At 38.8% G+C, this 25,668-nt stretch overlaps 2 protein-coding genes across 2 annotated transcripts in view; both read left to right on the plus strand.

Moving 5' to 3' along the window:
- The window catches only part of LOC115726647 (TNF receptor-associated factor homolog 1a-like), a 184,028-nt gene extending 165,883 nt beyond the window's left edge, over positions 1-18,145 (plus strand). Inside the window, exon 14 of the mRNA XM_048274687.1 lies at positions 17,327-18,145. Coding sequence (XP_048130644.1) covers positions 17,327-17,838 — 512 coding nt within the window. The 3' untranslated portion in view covers positions 17,839-18,145. The remainder of the gene's footprint in view (positions 1-17,326) is intronic.
- Positions 1-25,668, plus strand: part of LOC115726648 (putative pentatricopeptide repeat-containing protein At1g12700, mitochondrial) — a 54,737-nt gene that overhangs the window by 1,368 nt on the left and 27,701 nt on the right. Inside the window, exons 2-3 of the mRNA XM_048274765.1 lie at positions 3,737-4,911; positions 11,490-11,576. Coding sequence (XP_048130722.1) covers positions 3,783-4,911; positions 11,490-11,576 — 1,216 coding nt within the window. The 5' untranslated portion in view covers positions 3,737-3,782. The remainder of the gene's footprint in view (positions 1-3,736; positions 4,912-11,489; positions 11,577-25,668) is intronic.

Raw genomic sequence — 25,668 nt, forward strand, 5'->3', positions numbered from 1 at the left:
ACGTTCATTTAAGTATCATAATTTTTAATTGACACTTATGTGCCAATTTTTTTTGTTAGGATCGCTCACCCCAGTGTCAAAAATTTCACGGGGCATAGCACTTGTGATGAATGTTTTTAAAAGAAAAAATTATTGCACTCAAGTGATCTATTGAAAAGTTAAATGACAATCAAGTAATCGTGAAAAAAATTATGGCCCTCAAATAATTAAAATAAAAAAGGGTCACGGCGCTCAGGTGAAGGCCGTATAAAATTATGACGTTTATAGTGTTCTTATCTCTCACTCCGGTACTTAAGGGGAACATCAAAATGCAAGAATGACAGACATGGTCAGGGATCACTTAGATCGGCACTTGTGGAGCTAATCAGCTAAGCTCAGTCGTACCTCCGCGAACAAGAACAACGGCTGCCATTGGGAGTGGGGATCAAAGTGAGGAACGAACTTGGAAAAGAAGGAGAAAATCCACAGAAAACCCTCATTAGAATTCAATTTGGGGTTTTCAGGATTTTTCGAAAATTTTTTACTAACCCAAATTATAAATTTTGGGCAAAATTGCCCTTGCTCCTTTCGATGGAAAAAGCGGCCGATGAAGATTTGACCAGTTGGGTAGTTCAAGCTAATTTGAAATAAATTTGATCACTCCAGATCATTATTTAAGATAATGTCCGCTTTGAATCATCTTTTACTAAAAAGATTTCGTTTCGAGCCGTTGCTTCGAATTATCCCTAAAATTATTTAAACGAAAATTCATTCAAGACATGCCAATATATCGACCGACTAGTAGATTTCTGTACAAGCAAAAGATTAAGGCAATTTTTTTACCGTTGCGATGTTGTGATGCTTACCTGAGTCGCAAGGACTCTCATTTCAAGGTAAAACTAGAAAATTCGACCCCCTCCCCCCCAAAAAAGAGAGGTAAAACTAGAATCATGTCCGTGCTTTGCTGCAGAAAAACAGTTTTAGAAAGGTGGGAGAAAATCTTAAAGATATCGTTAGATCAAATCCACGAATAATCACCCAATGGGTCATAAATGTATTGTACGAATTCAATTCAGTCTTTAACTTTACAATTTTGCCAATTTAATTCTAAATCTTTGCACTAAATTCCAATAAAGTCCTTTTGGCCAATAATTGTCGGAAAACTCTAATGTGGCAGTTTAAACATCGCCATCCATCCTATGTGGCACATCATCATGTCAACAGTTTTTTTCGGTGAAAATTAATTGAAATGAATGTATTGGAATTTGAGAAATTTCAAATAAAAGCCCGAAGTGCCACATTTTCTCAAATAATGATATAAAGTAAACTTTATTTTAAATGAGAGCTTGAAGTGCTCTTTTTGTTTCAAAGAGGGACATAGCCGAAGAACATTCTTGTCATTTGTTTTTTCCTTTTTTTTTTAATTTTAATTTTTCTTTTTCCCCTCTTTCCCCCCCAAATCATCGCCCGGCCACCAGTGGAAGTCGCCGGACTCGGACAATGGCCACCCTCACCCAACAATGGCGAGGGTTACCCTCCCCCGGGTGGGCGAGGGCGGCTCTCGCCGGATCTGCTGTTGTGCCTCCCCTCTTCCTCTTCGCTTCCACCACTTCCATATCTCTTCTCTGTCACCCACACGCGCACCACCCATCTTTCACTTCCCTTTTGATTCTTCTTGGCTATGTTTCCTCCATCCGGGTATTTTCTTTCTTGGATCTATCTCTCTCATTCTCTCTTTCCTTTTCCTGGGTCATTTGTAAATCGTCTCTGTCTGTTGAGATTTTGCATTATTAAATTTTCAATCCACGGTTTTTTTTCAGGCGAGGGCCACCGGCGCGAGGGCCCCTCGCCGGATCTTGGGGAGGGTGGCCTTGCTCGTCCAGGTGACGGTGGTCGAGACCGGCAATGGCCGAGGTGGAGGGGAGAAAAAAGAAAAAAGAAAAGAGGAAAACATAAAAAGAAAAAAGTTCAAAAAAGTAAAAGATGAAAATGTCTTTCGGCTAGATCCGTCTTTGAAAAAAAAAGAACACTTCATGCCGTTATTTAAGAAAATGTTAGTACTTCAGGCCCTTATTTAGAGTTTTCCCTTAGAATTTTGTGCAAAGATTTAAGACTCAATTAGTAAAACAGAAAAATTTGGAACTAAATTAGCATCCAATTTGATGGCTTGAAGATAGATAAAGATGATTCTGTCATGCCATATGAAGAGGGAAATTGCAACATAAAATAGGCTGGTGCACTTTTTTTTTCTATCAACTGATCGAAATATCCTCATTCTCTTCAGTATGTTGTTTTTTTTTTTTTTTTATCAACATAACCAACAAAACTACCTTAATTTCTATCATCACTCTTATTTTATACTTTTTGCAATATAACTATCAAATACACTTGATGAGATTTTATCTTTTCATAAATCATGTTATCACTTTGTCTAGAGAAGGTCGTTAATTTTAAATTATGGTCTCACATATCTAATAAAAAAAAGTTCCATAGAAGACTAGAAATTTCTAGTTATGACGGCTTTTGTACACATAATCATTTGCCTATTTTCTTTATTATTGAGGAAAACTTTATTTCAAAGTTGAAAACTAAAATGTAATCTAATTATCCAGCCGATTATGACGTTGTGGGAGTTTTTTTGAAATAAGTTAAACATCATTAACTTGTGCTTTCTTTTGAACTTTTAAAATAAATTGCAAGATGAGGATTGAAAATTTTCTAAACCTTCTTCACTTTCAAACTAGCTTCAGATTTTATAGAGTTGAATAAGCATATTTTAAAGTTTCGATCCATTTGCCATGAGGTTGAATTTACAATGCATATTGGTTACTTTCTCGTAGTGGGAGTAGAAGAACAAGAAGTTTTCTTTTACCTTTTTGGGCTTATTGTTTGTTAAAATTTATACATGATCTAAATATAAAATGTTCGATGTTTGATCATACATTTCCTTTTTTAGAGGACAAATTTTCACATTTAGATTATGTTTGTTTGAGTTGAGTGTTAGTGCCATGTTCCCCAATTCCATGGTACTTTCTAACAAGTTAATCTTTTCCATATTTGGATCAATTTTTCTTTTCCATTTTTATCAAAATCGGCTAGATAATTAAAGTGGATTTTGATTTCTTCTTTGAAATAAAGTTTTGCTCATGCTATGTGATATAAATATGCAATTACTTATGGGTTCACAAGCTGTTATAAAGAAAAATATCTTGTGATTGAAAATATGATACCATAAATTAAAGTTGACAACAGCAAAGTGATAACAAAAAGCATGGTAAAATGATATGTTGTGCGGGTGTAATTGAGCATTCAAGAAACCGACGAAAGATGTGATAACGCAGTTTTGTGGATTAGCCTGATTAACAAAGAAGCAAAAAATCGAAGAGTGTCGGGCATTTCTATAAGTTAAATGGAAAGAAAGAGTGTCTAGCCAAAATAAGAGTGGAATAGCGTCGTCCAAAATTTATTTTTCAAGGGATTATACTATTTACTCATAATGAAAATCGGGTTCAATCGCCGATGGGTGCAAAATTTAAAAAAGGCTTCGAATCCGGTTTAGAACCCGGCTTCATCCCGGGAATCGAATTGATTGAAATGGTTCTGGAAACGGACCGAACAATCAACCGAGCAATTTTCGATCGAAATATATGTTCAAAAATGTGTTTTGTCTTTCTCGCTCAAAACTCAAGATCTAAGTTTTGAATTCCCTCCTTAATAAAGCCACTTGGGAATCCATCGCCCGTGCAAACATTACAAGAAGTTACGAGGTGGGCTATCTACTGGCCCTCGGGAATCCAGCGCCGATGCAACTGAGATGTGCCAGTTCTTCAAGAACCGCACTCCCCGCGACGAAAGCTCCACAGTCGTTGTCGTCTCTGTTCCAAGACCCTCTTCCTCAAAACCCTGGATCACCATCCCAACCTCGAAGCAGTCCGACGGAGTTCGAGCTTCACGTGAGGCAACGCTGCAAATCAGGTACCCTCTCGCTGAATGAAGCGCTCGGTTACTTCCAAACACTTGTTCGAATCAAGCCCATTGTGTCCGTCGATACGTTTAATCACGTGATGGGGTCGGTTTCCAAGAATAAGGCGCACTCGGACGTGATCGCCTTGTACAAAAAAATGAGTGGGGCAGGAATCCAGCCCGATTTGTGTACGCTGAACATTTTGATCAACTGTTGTTGCCATCTGGAGATGATGGATAGTGGGTTCGGAGCCTTTGGTGAGATCGTGAAGCGCGGTTTTGAGCCCGACGACGTGACTTTTGCTACCCTGGTAAAAGGTTTGTGCTTGGTGGGGAAAGCCATCGATGCAGTTGAGATGTTTGACAAATTGGCTCTTAGAGGATTCGATGGGATGGTGGGTTCAGTTTTGTACAGGGCCCTTGTTGGAGAGCTCTGTAAAACACGAGAGACAGCGCTGGTGCTGGAATTGCAAAAGAGGATGACAAAGCAGGGATTTGAGGCTGATGGGCAGACGTGTAACATGATTGTCGGTGCTCTATGCAGAGCCCAGCTGATTGATGATGCATTGGAGTTGTTTCGTGAACAGAGTAGCCAACGAACTGAGCCTGATGTTGTGCTTTACAATTCAATGATCGACGGGTTGTGTAAATCACGGCAATTGGGGCAAGCAGTTGAAATTTATGACGAAATGGTCAAGCGTGGTATCTCGGCTAATGTGATCACATACAACTCTTTAATCCACGCTTTCTGCCAAGCTGGACAATGGATTGAAGCCAACAAAACGCTTCATCTAATGATAGAGAAAGGCATTTCCCCTGATGTCATCACTTTCAACATCCTGATAGATTGTCTATGCAAAAATGGAAAAGTAACCGAAGCAGGTGTGGTATTTGAAGTGATGATTCAGAAACGCTTGGACCCTGACAGATACACCTACAGTACCCTCATAAATGGTTTATGTTTGGCGGGTAGGCTGGATGATGCAGCGAACTTTTTCCATCTAATTGAAGAGAAGGGCCTGAAGCATGACATTGTTACCTACAACATAATGATTAATGGGTACATGAAGCATGGCAAAATTGATGAAGCAAATGGACTCTTCACTCAAATGCGGACTCATGGCTCTCTAGCACCAGCGCTATCTACTTACGAGGTTGTGCTGGATGGCCTCTGTAAAAATGGACATATTGACCAGGCAATGGATCTGTATTGGTCCCTCAGCAGTGCCATACTTGAATCATCGATCAAGGTGTTCAACATTCTGATTGATGGGCTTTGTAGAGCTGGGAAAATTGAGGCAGCAATGAACTTGTTCGACAGCATGTTGGAGAAGGGAGCGGTTCCCAATGTTGTAACATACAGCAGCTTAATCAATAGCCTATGCAAGGGAGGGATGCTAGCAAAAGCCGAGAAATTATTCTTGAAAATGAGGGAAAAGGGTTGCTTCCCGGACTCAATTTTGTACAATATTCTAGTCCAAGCATTTTTGCAGGACAAACAAGTGGATAAAGCATTGCAACTTCTACAGGAAATGCGTGCAAGGAGATTTTCGCCTAATAAAGCAGTTGTTTCAAGATTGTTATGTTCTGTGACGATTGATGCGCGATGTCAGGAATTCATTGAGTCGCTTCCTAATGCTGCATAGGACGTGTACATGCTATGGAAATGTTCAAGAGAATTTGTAATGAGAATGTTAAATGAGAATTGTCAAGAAGATCCATCTTCTTTATTGAACGACCTATGTAATTACTTCAGTATACTCATGCGGGCAGCCGTGCCTGAAGCGCAAGCAGTGCGTCGAAATTGACAAAAAGCATAAAGCAGCACCAACCACATGAGCAGGTCTTCCGAAAGCAGAACATGATCATAAATTCTAGAGTGACTTCCAAATCTCACCCACTTGTTTCTCAACACGGTCAGACAATCTTTATAGAGATCGGAAGGGAATAGCGCAGATGGATGGGGACAATTTGATTTGTGCCAAAAAAAAGCAGGCAATGAAGGTTGAGTAACTGGCAAAGGAGCTTCTGGGTAAAAACTTAAAAGGAGAGTGGTCGAAAGCAGAAGAATCTGTGCGAATCGGCCCAAGACGGTATGCATGAGCTTGATCGAGAGGAACAAATAGCTGGTGGGAGATGTATGTACGGTCGAGCGCATTGTTCGAGTCGAGCTTCTCGCAAGCTGATTCCACAACAGACTCAGCTATCTTCATCTAAAGCAGAGGAATGGCCCCATGGGCTCCCCAAAGAAGATCTCCAAGTCGATGGGGGGCAGGCAGATTTGATGACTCAGAGATTCATAAAGCTGATTCTGTTGGGCTGTATTTGACATGTCACCTCATTGTTTATATCAAGTGTCACGGCGGGCAGATCTTGGCTCTCACAAATCGACCACAGACACTAACCGAGTCACGGGACTCGTCATGCGGGGGAGTTAAACAAAGACTAAGGACCACATCAGATCAAGAATGGATAATGTCAGCGGACAATGGCAAAGATGACTAGAGTCAGTGAAGGCTTTGAAGCGGTTATGGAGGACAAGTATAAAGGGGAGATTCCGACCAAGAAGAACGACACGCAAACCCCTGAAAAACAAGATTTTTCTTATGTCAATGTCTTTAGTTCCATTGCAATTTTTTTCAGTCATTTTCAGCTGCTTATTTATGGTCATAACACTTAAGTTTCATTTACTTTTGTCAATCAAACACTCGCTCTTGTTTCATCGAAAATATCCGTGTTGTCGTCAATAAGCTCCTCCTCATTGGTATTGAAACCCAAACATTAGGTTATTGTTCCATTCTTGTTGTGCAACCGTTTATCGATATCAAAATACGAAGGATTGCGATGTTCAGTCAGCATCTTCAATCAATCTAGGTCCAGTAATTTCCATTGTCAAGTCGACAATGCTACTCACTGGGCACGTAGTCGATGGGAAGAAAACTGAGAGGATCGGCGCAGAATTCGACTTTCATGCTATGCAAATAATAATAATAATAATAATAATAATAATAATAATAGTGATGAGAGGATGGATGTGGAATTTGACTTCCGTGCTTTGCAAAACAGCGAGCAAAATCTGAAAGAGAGAGGATAGACACAAAAAAATGTCAGATAATGCTAGGATGCGTTTGCCAATGATTAAGCAAAAAATCAATTATGTTAATAATTGATTTTTTCTGATTTTGTTCCCTAAATAAGTTTTAAAAAATCAGAACGCGCCGATAATTGCACCAAATTTCTATTCCCAGGAATAATCTCCCTTCTCAATTTTTTTTATTTAAGTCAAATAATTACGTCCTGTCACTATAAAGTCTATTGTGACCTAAAAATCAAGCTTTTAGACTAATGGATTACCCAAGTTAATTAAATTAATTATCGTAGTTTGAACTCTTCTAAGCTCTACCAAATCGCAATTAAACGTTCAATTATCATGCAAAAATTTTATATTGGAGTCACCACTAATTAATTTTATAGTAAGCTGATTAGACACCTAAATAAAGTATCGAGAGAAATACTTTATTCCTACAAACCGGAGATTAATGAGTTCGGGTACATGGTTACGCTAATATTTCTATTAAGGTACTTTTCATTTCTATGAAAAGATTTAAACAAGCAGCTTGGATTAATTTTAATTCTAAACTCCTAACGTGCGAGGTGATCACGTAGATGCGCAAACATTATTTAACACCCAATAATCAAATCATTAAATAAATTACAAGATAGAGAAAAAGGGAACGTATCCGGATGCTGCAGCCTAAACGTAATGCTTATCTCCCAAGCGTAAGACTTAATCTAATGCACATATATTATGATTTTTGCTTGTTGAACGAGCAATGCTAATAAAATGAAATTCATATGCAACCTAGACTAAATGACATGGAATGGCATGCAAAGCATTTATTCAAATGACCTAACTCTAATGACATGCGAAAATGAGTTTAACTAAAATGACAATGCAATTCTAGTCAAATGACATGCAAATTGACAAGATTAACCTAGTCAAATTGCCATGCAAAATTGATAAATTAATATAGTCTAGATAGCATGCAAAATGTCATGAATTTAACCTAAACGACATGCGCCACTTGGCCAAATGATTTAAACATGTAAACTAGATTAATGAACCTAGGCATGTTACTAGATGACATGCAGATATGATATGGCAAGACAAATGACGATGCGGCATGTGATTGATGGCATGGCAAATGACATGCAAGCGATAACATGACAAGTGACATGAAAAACTATATGACATGACAAGATATGCATTCTAACCTATATGATATACATATGAAATAAAATAAATAATCTATATGCATGACATGAAATGTTTTATGCAATGCATATGAATAAGATATTTTTGGTATTTTCTAATGAATTTCGAAATTAATAATTAATGAAAGAAAATCTATTCTAAATGAAGATTATCATAAATGTCCAGGAAATAATTTGAATTAAATCCTAAAATTATTTAGGAAATCTTTGATCCTAATTCTAAATGTTTAAAAATGTGTTTATCTATATAAATGAAGATGCAATCTTATTCTATATGAGATTATTCAAAATGCACCTAATCTATTACATACGATTTCTAACAAATCACATCTCTCTAAATACAAGGCTATACTAGGAGATAAGATTTCTAAAAAATCTTATCTATCTAAGGAATTTTAATTAATGAGATAAGCTTTCTAATAAAGCTCAATTTTCTAAATATTTTTGAATTTTCGTATGAGGAAACAATCAATCAAATATGCAATGAAAGATATGCATAATTCTAAAAGTATTCTTTGACTCAAATTTGGTAACAAATTGAATCAAGGAATCAAATCTAGTGGTTATAAATTAGATATCTCGATTCGCACATCATCGAGACAAAATCTTAGGATCAAGATTAATCTGAATCTCCATGTTGTCGGTAGGGAAATAATCCTTAATTTGAACGGTTTTCTAATCTAGAAAATATGTATGATATCAAACATTTCAAATCCTAATTTGAATATTGGCTCGGATGTTGTTTCCCGATTCGAATGAGCGGATCGAGACCGACAAGATCGGCAACGACTAACGACGTGCGGTGGGGATGAGCTCACGTGGCTCAATTGGGCGATCGCGCGGTTCGCGCAATCGTGGTGTCGGTTCATGAGCGTCGTCTCCCTCTCGCTGCTCTATGGCTCTGTTTGGCGGTGATTCTATTCCCAAAAAATGATTCCGATTAAAATCATTTTTTTTATTCTGTTCCCTGAATGATTTTTTGAGAATCAGAACGCGTTTGGTAATTGTTTAAAATTTTTGTTCCTGGAACGTAAACGCATTTGGTAGCTGCACAAAATTTTCGTTCCCAATTTGTTATTTAAATCAAATAATTATATAATCACATTTGATGACAAAGAATAGGGAAAACAATCAAATAGTGATTATGGAGCAAAAAAAAAACACAAAAAAGAAAAAACAACAAAATTTCCGTTCCCAATTCGTTTGTCGATTTGTCATGAGTCTCAGATCGTTTATATTATTTGAAAAGTAATTCGTATTACATTTACAAAATTTGTCTAAATCATTTGTTTGTTATTATTTCTTGTGACTTGTAGATTGATTACCCCAAAAAAAAATGAAAGAAAAGCTCCTCATTGTGCTACCGCCTATAGTTTTGCACTCTTGTTATTACATATCGTACAAGCTTACAAGACCTGCAACTCAACTACATTGATTTTTTTTTTCACCCGACTCGAAATTTTTTTTGTGCGGCTCAAAAAATGGAGAAAAAATGGAGATTTAGTCGTGACGTGAAGGGTTGGGTCCAGTTCTTAATTAAAAAAAAAGATAAAAGTTGAAAAAACATAATAGGAAATAAAAAATTCAAACTTAATTAGAATAAAAAATAAAATAGCTAAAAATTCAAAAAAAAAAAAAACATGCGTATTAGAGGTCCCTTAATATAAAAAAATAAATTAGATTTAAAAATTTTCTAAAAACTACTTTTTTAAATATAAATATAAATTTAAATTGAATTTAAAAATAGGCTTAAAATTTTACAAAAAAAAACTAATTAAAAAAAAAGGGAGGGGAAGAATCTGGTGACGAGAATTTTTTTTCAAAATTTTAGCTTTTTTCAATCTTAATTTTTTTATTTTTAAATTGTTAAATTAAAAATATAAATATTTTTTATTTCCCCCATTTCTTAAATTTTTAAATTTTTTATTAAATTTACCTTAAATAAAATTTTTAATTTAAGAAAATTAGTTTTTAGCAATTTTTAAAATTGAATTTTAATTTATTTTAATTTATGTAAAGTTGAAAATCCACGTGGACTTTTTTTTTAAATAATACCATTTATATTAAAAATTAAATTATAAGTATGAGGGATAAGTCATAAGTATATCGTGCACAAAAGTGATCCCCAAAAGTGTTCCAAAACACCAAAATCATCTTTTTTTTGCTTCTGAAAAATGGTTCAAAAGTATTATCGGGACCGGAATCAACATCATTTTTTTTCATTACCAAACATGTTTCTGATCCTTTTTGATTTCTGAGAACAAAAACAGAGGATCGGAATCACTGTCAAACAGAGCCTATGTGTATTGGAGAATTCCTCTATGCAAGTGTTCTATGGACTTCATCCTCTTCACATTTAAATTAGTTTATGAAAAAAGTTTGAATAACCCTAGACTACTTTACAAGTGATCATGTAGAGACGGAATGGTACTACTCCAATAAGTCTGCACTTAAAAGTGCTTGCTACAATAAACATAAATGTTACAAACTATGTGAGAGCAAGATTACAAATCTCGAAAACACAGAGTCATGGAATTGAATTGAACTATGAATAGAAGCGTCGAATGGATGAGTCGAGTCAAGTTTGAGTGGAGTCCGACCCATGTTGATCCAATTTACCTATTTTGACCGGTTTCTATATAGTACAAATCTAACAACGTATGCCCGACCTAATTCATGTCTAACACATACCCGATCAGATTCGTATCACTTAAACACTTATATGTTTAATTAAATTATGAAATATTTGTTTGTCATAATTTGTTACGAAAACAAACTGGAGTGCCTTCCTTCCTTGAGCCTTCTCTGGTTTCGTTTCACATGCGAGTCTTGATGCATACGAGAATTCGTCATCTTCATGAGCCACCAATGGAATCCATCGCCAATGTGACTAAGATGTGCCAGTTCTTCAAGAACCGCACTCCCAACGACGAAAGCTCCGCATTCGTTGTTGTCCCCTCTGTTCCAAGACCCTCCTCCTCAAAACCCTGAGTCGCCATCCCAACCTCCAGACAGTTCGACAGAGTTGGAGCTTCACGTGAGGCAACGCTGCAAATCAGGTACCCTCTCGCTGAATGAAGCGCTCCGTTACTTCCAGACACTGGTTCGAATCAAGCCCATCGTGTCCATCGATACGTTTAATCATGTGCTGGGGTGGTCGGTTTCCAAGAATAGGACGTGCTCGGACGTGGTCGCTTTGTACAAGAAGATGAATGGCGCAGGGATCAAGTGCGATTTGTGTACGCTGAACGTTTTGATCAATTGTTGGGCAGGTAGGCTGGATGATGCAGCGAACTTTTTCCGTCTAATTGAAGATAAGGGCCTGAAGCACGACATTATTACCTACAACATGATGATTAATTGGTACATGAAGCATAACAAGATTGACGAAGCAAATCAACTCTTCACTCGAATGCTGACTCATGGCTTTCCAGCACCAGCACTATCTACTTACGAGGTTGTGCTGGACGGTCTCTGTAAAAATGCACATATGGCCCAGGCAATGGATCTGTATCCGTCCCTCAGCAGTGCCATTCTTAAATCATCGATAGAGGTGTTCACCATTCTGATTGATGGGCTATGTAGAGCCAGGAAAATTGAGGCAGCAATGAAGTTGTTCGAGAGCATATCGGAGAAGGGAGTGGTTCCCGATGTTGTAACATACAACAGCTTAATCAATGGCTTCATCAAGGAACGGATGTTAACGAAAGCTGAGAAATTATTCTTGAAAATGCAGGAAAACGGTTGCTTCCCAGACTCCATTTCCTACAATATTCTCATCCAAGCATTTTTGCAGGACAAACAAGTGGATAAAGCATTGCAACTTCTACAGGAAATGCGTGCAAGGAAATTTTTGCCAAGTGAAGCAGTAGTTTCTAGATTGTTATATTTCGTGTCCATCGATGCGCTATGTCGGGAATTCATCGAGTCACTTCCTAATGCTTCGCAAGAGCATTTGCATGGTATTAAAAAATGTTTATGAGAATTTATAATGAGAATGTTTACGAGAATTGGCAAGAAGATCCATCTTCTTTATCGAACGACCTACGAAATTACTTCAATTAGTCCAAATTATGAGCTTCTCTATTCTATTCAGGTTATACAGCGGATAATGCCAGTTTTTCGGTTCTGGTCTTGGGAGGATGAGTAATCAGTGTGTTGGAAACTTGGAAACATAATAATATTTTGAAGTAATCAGCAGCTGGAACAGTCATCCTGATGTCAAAAAACTTGGACTAGAGAACTTGTGATCTCCTGTAATGATCATCAAAATAAGTAGCAGCAAAGAAAGAGGCCAGGGAAGGAAGAAAAAGAACATGAGAGAGACATTCTTTGGGTCAGGGATCAGATCAATGAAAAAAACAGAACAGAGACATTCTCCAAAATGGAAGATTCAATCAAAATGTGATAAACTACATCGAGTGAAATCCTGCACGAGTCAGAACTGAAACATCTAATAAATGTCTTACTTCACTAATTACAGTTTGTTCAGTTGAAATCCCGAGAGTGATTGTATCATCTAAAAGAGAGGAAGAACTCATGCCGTACCCGAAGCTAAAGCAGCGAGTCGAAGTTGACGAAAAGCGCAAAGTAGCACCAACCAAATGAGCACACCACAAGGAACAGGTCTTCCAAGAGCAGAACAAGATCATAAATTCCAGAGTGACTTCTAGATCTCGCCCTCTTGTTTTGACTCAACAAGGTCAAGCCAATCTTTATGGGGGACCAAACGGGAATGGCGCTGATGGAAGGGGATGATTTGATTTCTGCCAACAAAAAGCAGGTACCGAAGGTTGAGCGACAGTCGAAGGAGCTTCTGGATATAAACTTAACAAGACAGTATGTATGAGCTTGGTGGGAGATGCATTTAGGGTGAAGCGCATTGGTCGAAACAAGCTTCTCGCAAGCAGATTCCAGAACAGACTAAGCTATCTTCATCTAAAACAGAGGAATGGCGCCATGGACTTCCGGAAGAAGAGCTTCGAATCGATAGTGTGCAATCAGATTTGATAGCTTAGAGATTCACAAAGTTGTTTCTGCTGGCACTCCCAAATCGACCGTAGACACATCGAGAACTATCAAGGCAGACCGGCGTAATTAGTGCAAGGTTAGTCACGTGGACTCGTCATGTGAATGAGTTAAACAGAGACTAAGGACCGCATCTGATCAAGAATGGATAATGTCAGCGGACAGTGGCAAAGATGATTTCAGTCAGTCAGTGAGGCTTTGGAGCCGTCATGGAGGACAACAAGTATAAAGGGGAGATTCGGACCAAGAAAAAAGACAGGCAAACCCCTGAAGAACAAGATTTTTCTTATGTCAATGTCTTTTAGTTCCTTTTCAATTCATTTGCAGTCATTTTCAAACACAGCTCTTGTTTCGCCAGAAATATCCGTGCTGTCTTCGATAAACTTCTTCTCACCGGTATTGAAACCCAAACATCAGGCTGTTGTTCCATTCTTGATGCACAATTGTCTGTCGATATCGAAATACGAGGACTGCGATGATCGGTGAGAATCGTCGATCAACCTAGGCACGGTAATTTTCATTGTCAAGTTGACGACCATGCTATTCACTGGGCACGCTGTCGATTGGAAGGAAATTGATAGGGTGGGTGCAGAATTCGACTCGCGTTCTGCAAAAAGTTCGAGCAAAAATTTGAAGGAGAGGATAGAAAAAAAAATGGTCAAACAACGCTAAAAGACCAACTTTTCTTGCTTAAGACTCAAAATATTAGCTTTGAGTTCGCTCGTTGATAATGCCTGACAGAAAACAAAGGAAGTTTGGGAGAATGAAAAGTAATTGTATTCATTGTATTGTTCTTACATGTACACGAACATATATATTATAAGAACAGAAAATAAAATTAGGAAACAAGATGATACTTTTCCTATTTCTACCCATTCATCAAATATTTACTAAATCGATTTAACATATACACAATTAAGTCATATCTTCAACACTCTCCCTCAAACTGGTGGCTTGCAAATATCGAAGACGCCTAGCTTGCCCAATAGATATGTGTGTTGTCTTTGACACAACGCCTTGGTAAAGTTATATGCAAGTTGTTCAACGGTTCCAATTCCTCTTATTGAAACAATTCATTCTTGGATTTTATCTCTAGTAAAGTGACAATCTACCTCTATATGTTTTGTCCTCTCATGAAAAATTGGGGTTCGCTGCTAGTTTGAGTACTACATCATTGTCACGGAACAATATGCTTGGTCCATCGATTTGTTCCCCAAGGTCCAAAAAAAACCCGTATCCACATTATTTCACAAACTGTTTTTGCCATAACTCGATATTATGATTTGCCTGATGATAATGAAAGGTCAATTGTTTCTTTGTTTTCCATGAAATCAAAGATCTTCCCATTTTAATGCACAAACCAGTAATGCATCTTCGGGTCATTGGACAAGTAGCATAATCCGTGTCGCAATAGGTCGTTGTTGACACCAAATTTTGACGATCGTATATTATTATTATTATTCGTTAAATAAGAATACGTCTAATTTATTTTTTTCTTATTGCAAAATAGAAAAAAAGTAAAAATATATATATAATGAATTTTAAAAGAAAAAGAAAGAAAAAGAAAAAGAAATAAAATCAGATCGGGCCGGTTGGATCCGAGCTCGCGCAGGCGAAACCCGGATAGTGCGGCCCAGTTGGGCAATTCTCCTTGTCAGTCTATTTTCTTCTCTTTGTCCATTGGCCCACACTTGATTCATTCGGCCCAAGTTTTTTTCTTTCCTCTCCTTTTTATTTCTTCTTGTGCTATTTGCCTTTCTCACGTATGTTTCTCGCTCCAGCCCACTCTCACGTCACTCTCTTTCACTTTATTCACGTCCCTTTCTCCTTCACTCATTTACAGCCACACAAATTCACGGTCACCACATCACCCATCGTTTTCCGCACAAGAGGCTTGGATAGAAGCACCACACGTCCGCATCTCTTTCTCTTGTCCGCATACAGTTGATCTCCGGGAGAGAGATTCGGAGGAAGCTCAGAAAGAGGGAGAGCATAGCAGTTGATCTCCGGGAGCTCACCCACGATTTCGTACATAAAGGTTGGCGTGCTCTCTCTGGTTCGGTTCCCCCCGTCTCAGTCCCGGAGCTCGCCGGGCCGGGAACTTTGATTTCTCGGACCGGCGAGCCTTGGGTTTCGGTGTCGCCTTGGCCACAGTGGATCCCGCTGTTGAGCTGTTGGTTCGCTTTAGATCGAACACCCATGTCTGGCCCCAAGTTTCTGGTCCATTTTCTTAGCTCATTACTCGTGCATACCCGTTGATCTTGATATTAGCTTACTGTCCCAGTCTAGTATTCAACTGTGAGTGGTCTTTTTGAGTGATCAACTGTTCGGTGAGGCTGCACCTGGCGAGACGGGGGGGAGTTGGTGGAGATTTGAGCCTCGATCGTGTCCGTCATTGGTGGTCGTTAATCGAGTCCGTCGCTGGTGGTCGTCGGTCCTTCGAACGGTTGTGGGTCTGTGAATTTCAGACCTTAAATTTCAGAAAATTAGAAAATGATTTTCATGACCTTTTTACCCCTAATGTGAATTTTCAAGCCTTAAATTGGCGTTGATTGAAGACCGGTGTCCAAACCGGTTCTTATACTGTTGTAATTCGACTTTCGAGCCGAAGTTGTCTGTTTAAATATTGCCATCATAGATTTGGTCTGCATGCGCTTATCCTGATCTTTATTTGGCATATTTACCTGATTAAGTGTTTACAACACCGTCTTTTGAAAAATTTCCTGTTAATCGCTTTTCCTATAAGTTGTGTCATATCCTGTGCTTGAATCGTGCCTCTGAGTTCCAACTTGTATGGTTTTTCAGATCTTAAAACAAAGTAAAGCACGACCAAATTTGTGCACGTGTTTGCTTACAAATGACATTAGCAAACCTAGATTTCTGCTCGTATTGGTTCTACCGAACATTCTTCAACTTCTTGTATTTCTGTAGGAGAGATTTTCAAGAGATTTTAATTGACGGAAATTAGATTATGTAGATTAGGTATGTTATGTGAAGTTCTCTTTGGAGTCAAAGAGCCATCTTATGTCATGCGCAATGCTGGATAACTATTTTACAGATACAGCAGGAGCTGAAATGTTATAATTTTCAATGTTAGGTTTGTCAGGGAGATATACTTATAGTCAATACCATGTCAGGGAATTCTTCTTACCTTCATGGATTACTTATCACAATTTTTCGGTTTTATTTTCAGTGGAATCTAAGCAGATGGCATTTGATTTTTGAATATAACAGGGAGAAGCTGTTTCCCTGCAGAGGGGATCAAGCATCAAGCAAGTTGATGAAGAGAAGACATCTAAAGAGAAGTCAATTGCTGCAGAATCCTCTTCCAGCAGTCCTCCTAGAAATACTATCTCCAATGCCCGGTCGGAACCGGCGCAGAAAATTATTCCTTTTGGGGATCCTTCATCAATGAGGAAGACATCTTTGAATGGCAAGCAAGAGAATGATAAGATACTACTTCCAACAATCTCGTCCCAAACAGCAACTTTGTCTAAGTTTGAGACTCAATGGGATATAATTCCTAAAACGACCGAAAAACCCATTCTGCCAGTTCCTGTAATGTCGAGGCCTTCTAGTGCTCCACTAGGACCCGGTACTAGGCCAAATGCTCCTGCTGCTTCCCTTGTCCGAACAGCTCCACTTCTAGCTCGTTCTGTGAGTGCAGTCGGCCGGTTGGCTCCTGAGTCTACTTCAGTATCCCCCAGCCATGTTCCTTTGTCGTATCGAAATGCTATAATCGGGAATTCCTCTGCTTCGACTTCAGCTGTTTTCACAAACCAATGTTCGCCAAGCTCTGTAGGAAAAGTGTCAGCATATATCCCCTCATCCACCTTAGCATCTTCACAAGTGTTCTTGAACCCTAGCACTGACAGTTTGGACTATGGTGCCCCCAAGTTAGGCTTCCCTTTTGGCTCAATGAATCGGGATGTGTTGTCAAATGGACCCCAGTGGTTGGAGAATCTGGATGGTCGAAGTATACGGAGCGATCCTCCTTTGCAGAGTGATGTTCGGAATATAGAGTATTACAGGTCGTGGCACAGCAGATCACGAGCCTGTACGTCTGGGCGGCAAATGCAAGGTTTGCTGGCAGATGATTTTCCGCACCTCGATATTATAAATGACTTACTGGACGATGAGCAAACTGTTGGGAAGGTCACTAGATCAGATCCTGGTTTCCAGTCTCTCAACAGTAGGTCCCTCTCATTACATCGTCAGTTTTCTTTCCCCCATGATCTGGGGATTTCAGGGGATTTGGAGTCAACTGCCAGCTCGTGCAGCAGCTTCGAACGAGCGCGGAGCTATCGTGAAAATGGGATTCAACCGGCGTTTGGCTCCTTTCCTGGAAGTTTTGACTCGGCGACTGGATTTATTCCTCAGGTTAGTTCGCTAACTCATGCAAATGGGCAGATGGATGGGTTGATACAGAACCAGCGGCAAGTGGCTGGATCTGATTTATCCTTGCTGGGAATGAAGAATCCAGAGCATGATGGTTACCCATATTATGCTTCGGATTATTCAAATTTGGCATGTGGTGTCAATGGTTATAAGGCATTTCGGCCTCCAAATGGTCATTGGAATGGAAAAGAATGAAACGGAGTCGCCTGAAAATTATTGGGCTGCTGTCCGTTACATATATGTACTCGGAAGGAGCAACTGGGTGTTAGATCTGGATTGAGGTTGTAGTCCTTTCATTAGAAAAAAAAAAAATGAATAACATTCTGAGGAGGGAGTTCACTTGTTTGCTTCCTTCCTCTCTTGCGGATCGAAGGTTTCTTAAAGCATAGTTTTAGCGAGCCTCATGGTAGATGATTTTCTGGTAATTGCTTTTCTCGATTGGCCTGCTGTTCTTTCCTTTGGTTCCGATGCTAGGTGACCATATGAATCTCTGTTGAGAGAATTCTAGGTGCTCGTCGATACTCAGACATGCGAATTTGGCTCTCTCTCGCTTGCCCTTTCAACCTTTGGGAAGGTGGTTCTCCCTCGGTGCCGGCCATTTATGCACTCGTAGAACGCCCCGTTTGCCCAATTCCTATTGATTTGACTTCCTTTTCTCTACAGTGGAAGTTCCCAGAGCTGCATGAATTGTGAAACATATGAGACCCTTGTCCCTAGATTCGGTTGAAATTATCCTCGAAATTTTCTTGCGCATTCTTCCAAAACTGCGTCAACAATCCGACTTTAGTATGTTTATGTTGGTATTGATATTTAGATATGCTCGATTGCCACCTTATTGAGATCCACGAAAGCCAATCTATCCCCATTTGAACCCCATTTAGCAGTACTTCAGTCCACTGACAGAATTTCTAATATATCCTGCGAGCTCCGTTTGTTTCGAGGAAAGTGAATAAGTTAGAGAAACATTTTCGTTTTCCTAAATACTGACTGTTTGTATATTTCTGCACAGCCTTCAAGATGACGCAACTGCGACCGCCAGAAACAAGGAAGATTCAAAAAATTTAGGTCCGTTGCCAACTATGGCCGACTGATATGATATTGATCTTGGACAAATCGTGAAAATTCCTCGTACAAGAAACTGAGACAGAAGCTAAGGCGTCCACGCAAACAACTTTCGTATAGGACAAAGCCCAAAAATCAAAATCTATGTATCGAACTTTCAATGTTCCAACCCCGTTTACTTAATCTCAAATTCTTAGTTTGGTCATGAGCATTATCTTAATGTAGCAGTCAAACTTTCAAAATCTTTCAACCAAACCAATCAGTAAATCAAATTCTACCACAATCGAATAATAATCAGTATAAATAAGTTTTAGTAACACAAGATCATGGCATCGAGAATCATTGTCCCATCCAAAAATATACATCATGAGGCTTCTCAACACAGTCATTATCTTCGCATCAATTCTGATTCTTTTTGCCCCTCATGTCCAATTCTTACAGGCAACCAGAATCTTGCTTGAGAAGAGCCAACTCTCGACAGAAGAGAAACTCGTTTTCCAGTCTCTTCCAAGGGGCGACGTGTCGTCCTCTGGCGCCTCGAGCTGCACCAACATCCCCGGCGGCAGCAGTACGAGCTGTCTGCTTGGCTAGAAGAACTTTGCTTCACAGCTGCAGTACCAGCAATCCGTAGCACGCGAATGAAGCGATTATCGAGAAACACACAAGTTCTTTCCTTTAAGTTTCTTTTCTTGATTGTTGGGGCTTGCTAGCTAGCAGTTTACACTTGTGCACGTTCATTTGTTAATTTATTTTTCGGATTTCGTTATTTATCTATGTATATAGATGTCCAAACAAGCCATGTTTTAAATTCGTTGAACGGGTGTTGTATTGTACAGTCTGTAGACAGTATTATTTATTGTACATCTTACTTTGGAAAATACTTTTCAATAAACTATTAGATCTCCCCCATTCAATATTTTGGGCTGAATTATATTCCTGTCAACAACAACGTTTGCTTGTTCAGCACGGACAGTCGGAAACTAAGTACGGAGTTTTACCCACACAAGCATACTCATTTCCTTGTTCAACAGTTGAGATTATTTTTCATTTTAGTAGCTGTGAAAAGTGGATTTGGATCCTCTTTGACCTGAAAATATGCTCCGAAATGACAAGGAAGCTGGTGTACAAGGAGTAGCAATCCACATAACACCAAGCTAATCTTGTTGAACTGCACTTAGCGAGCTTCCTTAGAAGAGTCTCGGATCGGACAGATGGCATGCTCATAAATCATTGGCTCAAACGTTTGAGTAAAGCCGAAGACAAGTCTCGAACATGAACTGTTCTTTGGCGATCTTCCAATAAGTGTCATGTTGGGTGTTGAGCTAATGTAAATGCGAGTTTATCCCTCAATCATTTGGCCGACTCCGTGAGATTTTACGCAAGTGAGTTTTGGGGAGAGCGATTTGTAATTCGAAAGAAAGAAGCTTGTGCGGATAAAATCGCCAAGATTGTGTAGATTCAAAGTGATTAAGTTTAATTTACTCCGTAAGTTGAGAAGAATCCAAATTGAATAGCATATAAATCAAATTGATAGGCATTCCGATCAACCTATGTTTGAGAATGGTTTTACTCCTTAAGAAACGCGGTCACGAATTCGAGTACGATCACCGGGTCGCGACCGAGGTATTCCAAAAGAATCGGACACTTAGGCTTTATTTATTTTGCGAAAAATAAGTGATTTGAAAAATATTTTCCTAAAATTCATTGCATGTATATTTTCCTAAAATTCATTGCATGTATCATTTAAAATAATTAGTTCTCCAAAATTATGTTCGTTAACGATAACAATTTATGTCTAAATATTTGCGAACGTTAATAACAATTTCTGTTTATTCGTTTTTGTCAGCGATATAACCGATAAGTTTTTGAAAAATATTTTTCAAATTACTTATTTTCCTCGAAACAAACAGAACTTTAAAAAATTAACAAAACAAGATAAAGAAAATGAAAATGAATTCAGCTGATGATAGAAAAGCCCGCGCCATTCCCAATTCTGACGCAGGTACAAGTTCCCTTTGGTGGGCAGTGACGCAGTACTAATCTTGATTATCTATTTTCATTAACGTTAATTACGTGTCGAAGTTGAGAACCATTTGACTTTGTTCATAGATAGCAGTGTCAAGTACAATTTGGAACGCAACCTTTCTTTGACCCCGGTAGTCAATTTCAAAGCAATAACAATTGTTTTTTTTTTCCAGAGTCAATTCCAATCTAATAAAATTGGGTCTTGGTATGCTGACGCTGCTTGATTAGTTTTAAATCAACCATGCAAAACATAAAAAATAAAGAAAGAAGAAAGAGAAAAGAGGAACAATCTTAATTTAATTTATTATTGGCTTCACTAATTAAACATAGACTTAACGAATTCGAGTCGGTACATGATGGTCCGAAAGATTAGTTCACGCGAGCGACGTTAAATATGTGATTTTATACGTGCGTGTTTTGATTTAGCAAAGTAGTATTTGTAGGTGAGAATATAATTCAAATGCACGTGAAAAAAAAAAAAATCTATCGGCATGTGTTGATGGTGCTGATGAAACGATCCTTAGATCAAATTGGGCATAATAGATGGTAATTTAGATGAAGATTTGTCATCCCTCGGAACGTTGATCACCACAAGCATGCGATCCTTAAACATGAGGAGTTGTATGATCGATTTATGGTGCGTCTATTTCACGAAAAATTTAAGATTTGAAAACGTTTTCTCGAGTTATAATTTGTGTATATTGCTTACAAGAATAGAAGGACAAAAAGTATTTTCGCCGTCCACTAAATTGTTAACGATAATACCAACATTTTTTGTTGCCAAATTTTCAATGCAATATAAAACATTCATTTTTCAAAAAATGATTTTCAAATCTTGAATTTTTTTGTGGAACAAACTCTATTATAAAATGCACGAAAATTTACCCGAGCAACATGAAGATTTCTATCATGCAAGCGGACACCAAGATATGGCCGACGGCAGAGACATAGACAATGAACACGTCGGCAATCTAAGCAAAAATGCTTATAAGAACACAAACTATTCACAATGAATAAACACCACTCTTCCGACCAAAAAAGAAAAAAGGGAAAAAAAAACTCAAAGTCCAGGATGTGTTTTTGGACGGACATAATGTAAATTTCTTGCCTATTTACATGATTTACCGTGAACCGAATTGATCATTGTCACCGGAGGTGGCCATAGCCTTCCTTGTCATCATCAACTTCTCCGACCAAGTTCAAGAACTCGGGTCCTCTTGGTTTCCCATTACACAATCCATCGGTTAGACGACGCTAGGATGCAACACAGGCGGGTTGTGGAGAGCCACGCGGCCGGCGAAGTTCCTCTCGCTCAACGGGCAGCTCCCGCCTCCGCCGCCCCCTCCGGGGATGTTGGTGCAAGGCGAGCTGCTGGACGGCGGCACCGGGCCTCTCTGGAGCGACTCAATCGCCGCAAAATAATGCTCTCGCGGCCGTCCCTCCCCATACAAAGGCGTCGCGGCGGCCGCGCATGTGGACGACAAGATCGCCGCGAGCACGAAGGAGAAGATCACTAATTTGGAGGAGCTGCTCATTGTGCTCTATGAGTGAAGTTTGAAGAGAGACTTTGGTTTCTTCAATTGGAGTTTTAAAGTGTGGTTGTTGTTGTTGTTGATGTCGTGTGTAAATGGAGAAAAGCGTCCAAGATCCGGCCGGGCTTAATAAGTTGTTGCATGGAATTTGAAGGTAATTTTCTAATTTTTTTTTTAAGGTTTTATCAATTTTTTTTTTCATGCAGCTTGCTTGTTCAAATGGTGAAGTATGGGCATGACTTTGTGGAAAAAGAAGGCAGAGATGAATTATCTACTGGATTAATTGACTTGGCCTTTGCATTTGAAGGTTGAAAGTAGATGGCGGTCAAGATGTGGATCAAACTAGATTGGATGCGTTTGTTTGCAAGAAAACGCTTTTTCGGAATTAGTTTTTTGGACTTTCACTCGTTTTGATTCGCCGAAAATGACACGATTCGATCGATGGAAAATTCATGCACAAAAATTAGGAAAGTATGTCCTTTAAATCTAAATAGGTGAAAACACTTTCCGGAGTTTCTCCTCTCGATTTTTTAAAAAAAAAATTCCAGTTTTTTAATATTTAATATTTTATTTTTTTAATTATGTTTATATTTTAATTTTAATTTTCTTTCTTTTTTTTTTTCTTCTACCTCCGCCGGTCATCGGGCCTTGGCAATGGCCGGCGAGCCTCGAGCTCACGAGATCTCGGCGAACCTGAGCTCACTCGTGGCTGCCGCTGGCCAATCGCAACGGCGACATCGTGATTTGCTCCACGGCCGAAATTCTTATGTGGTTAAATACGCCAGTTGATTGGGTTCAGCTCGTGAACTAAACTGTGTCTGCCGATGACTATGGTCAAACTGATCCACATCGTTCAATGGAAGAGAGAAACATCCCGACGTCAAGTAGTCTTCCCACTTCAGAAGATGATTTATACCTACTTCAACAACATTAAGATGCTCCTTAAACAGACCCATTTATACCTACCAACGAACTTCTTTCCTGAGCAGACAAGAGTGATTCTTTTGTTACGACCTCGAAGAGGAGGAAGGTTTGCATATTCGCATTTGTTGGATTTTATATAGTGCACGAGAAGTACTATGATCCGTCCATGTAGGCTACCATATCCCTTTCTCAATTGGATAATTGCTAGGCAGTTATCATTTTTTGAACGTGAATAAAAATCACATTTCTTTGTTCTATCATAGAGTTGCCGCTTTAGAAGTTCATTGTACAAAAAGAGAAAAAGTGAGAACAGTGAAAAAAAAAAAAAATGAACGACAAATCTCTACCGGACGTCAAACGGACGAAGGGCTCTCTCGAGGCTGCAATGTTAACATTTAATCTGTGGAAAAATGAGGTATGTCCGTTCTGTGATATACTTCTCCGATCAGTAATTCAAGAGGATTCTAGGGCTTGTTAATTTCGTGTAATTTCGTTGCGTATGTATTGTGGGATTGGTTTCCTTCATCATTAATAAGCAGTATACTCTAAGAATTAGAGGGCACAGAAATTCTCATCAACATGTGCTTCTGAGATGACAAAGTTTCTCCTCACCGTGGTCAAGATAATTCGTAAGTTACTTGTCGACATAGCGTCCACGATGGAATTGGTTCCAACAATAGCGCATGAGATCACCCCGGTGGGATAAGGACATCACAAGTGCCATAAGTTTCGTATGTCGCTCACTTCAATGCCATAAATTTTTTTTTTCGACCACTTAAGTGTCATAACTTTTGAAAAAACGTTCATTTGAGTACCTTGATTTTTAATTAATCACTTATGTGCCAATTATTTTTTGTTAGGATCATTCACCCAAGTGCCAAAAATTTCACAGGGCACAACACTTGTGATGAATGTTTTTAAAAAAAATTATTGCACTCAAGTGATCTATTAAAAAGTTAAATGACAATCAAATAATCGTGAAAAAAATTATGGCCCTCAAATGATTAAACAAAAAGTCACAGCACTCAGGTAAAGGTCGCACAAAGTTATGACTCCTATAATGTTCTTATCTCTCACTCCGGTACTTAAGGGGAACATCAAAATGCCAGAACGACAGACATGGTCAAGGATCACTTAAATCGGCACTTGTGGAGCTCAGTCGGATCTCCGCGAACAAGAACTACGGTCGCGATTGGGAGTGGGGATCAAAGTGAGGAACGAACTTGCAAAAGAGGGAGAAAATCCACAGAAAACCCTCATTAGAAATCAATTTGGGGTTTTCACCATTTTTCGAAATTTTTTTACTACCAAATTATAAATTTTGGGCAAAATTGCCCTTGCTTCTTCGATGGAAAAAGCAGCTAATGAAGATTTGACCAGCTAGGTAGTTCGAGCTAATTCGAAATAAATTTGGTCACTTCAGATCATTATTTAAGATAATGTCCGCTTTGAATCATCTTTTACTTAAAATTATCCATTTCGAGCCGTTACTTCAAATTATCCCTAAAATTATTTAAAGGAAAATTCATTCAAGACATGCCAATATATCCACCGACTAGTAGATTGCAGTACAAGCACAAGATTAAGGCAATTTTTTACCGTTGCGATGTTGTGATGCTTAACCTGAGTCGCAAGGACTCTCATTTCAAGGCAAAACTATAAAATTGAATCATGTCCGTGCTTTGCTGCAGAAAAATTGTTTTAGAAAGGTGGGAGAAAATCTTAAAGATATCGTTAGATCAAATTCACGAATAATCACCCAATGGGTCATAAATGTGTTGTACGAATTCAATTCAGTCTTTAACTTTACAATTTTTCCAATTTAATTCTAAATATTTGCACTAAATTCCAATAAAATCATTTCAGCCAATAGTTGCAGGAAAACACTAATATGGCGGTCCGGACATCGTCATCCATCCTATGTGCCACACCGTCATGTCAACGGTTTTTTTCAGTGAAAATTAGTCGGAAGGAATGTATTAAAATTTGAGAAAATTTCAAATAAGGACCTAAAGTGTCCCATTTTCTCAAATAATTGTATGGAGTAAATTTTATTTCAAATGAGAGCCCGAAGTGCTCTTTTTATTTCAAAGAGGGACATAGCAAAAGAACATTCTTGTCATTTTTTTTTCCTTTTGTTCTTTTTTTAAATTTTAAATTTTCTTTTTCCCCTCTTTCCTCCCCAAACCATCGTTGGGCAACTAGTGGAAGTCGCCGGACTTAGACAACGGCCACCCTCGCCCGACAATGGCGAGGGTCACCCTCCCCTAGGTGGGCGAGGGCGGCTCTCGCTGGATCTGCGGTTGTGCCTCCTCTCTTCCTCTTCGCTTCCACCACTTCCATCTCTCTTCTTTGTCACCCACACGCGCACCACCCATCTTTCACTTCCCTTTCGATTCTTCTTGGCTATGTTTCCTCCATCCGGGTATTTTCTTTCTTGGGTCTATCTGTCTCCTTCTCTCTTTCCTTTTCTTGGGTCATT

This window comes from Rhodamnia argentea, chromosome 1, assembly GCF_020921035.1.
Source record: "Rhodamnia argentea isolate NSW1041297 chromosome 1, ASM2092103v1, whole genome shotgun sequence".
Taxonomy (NCBI): Eukaryota; Viridiplantae; Streptophyta; class Magnoliopsida; order Myrtales; family Myrtaceae; genus Rhodamnia; species Rhodamnia argentea.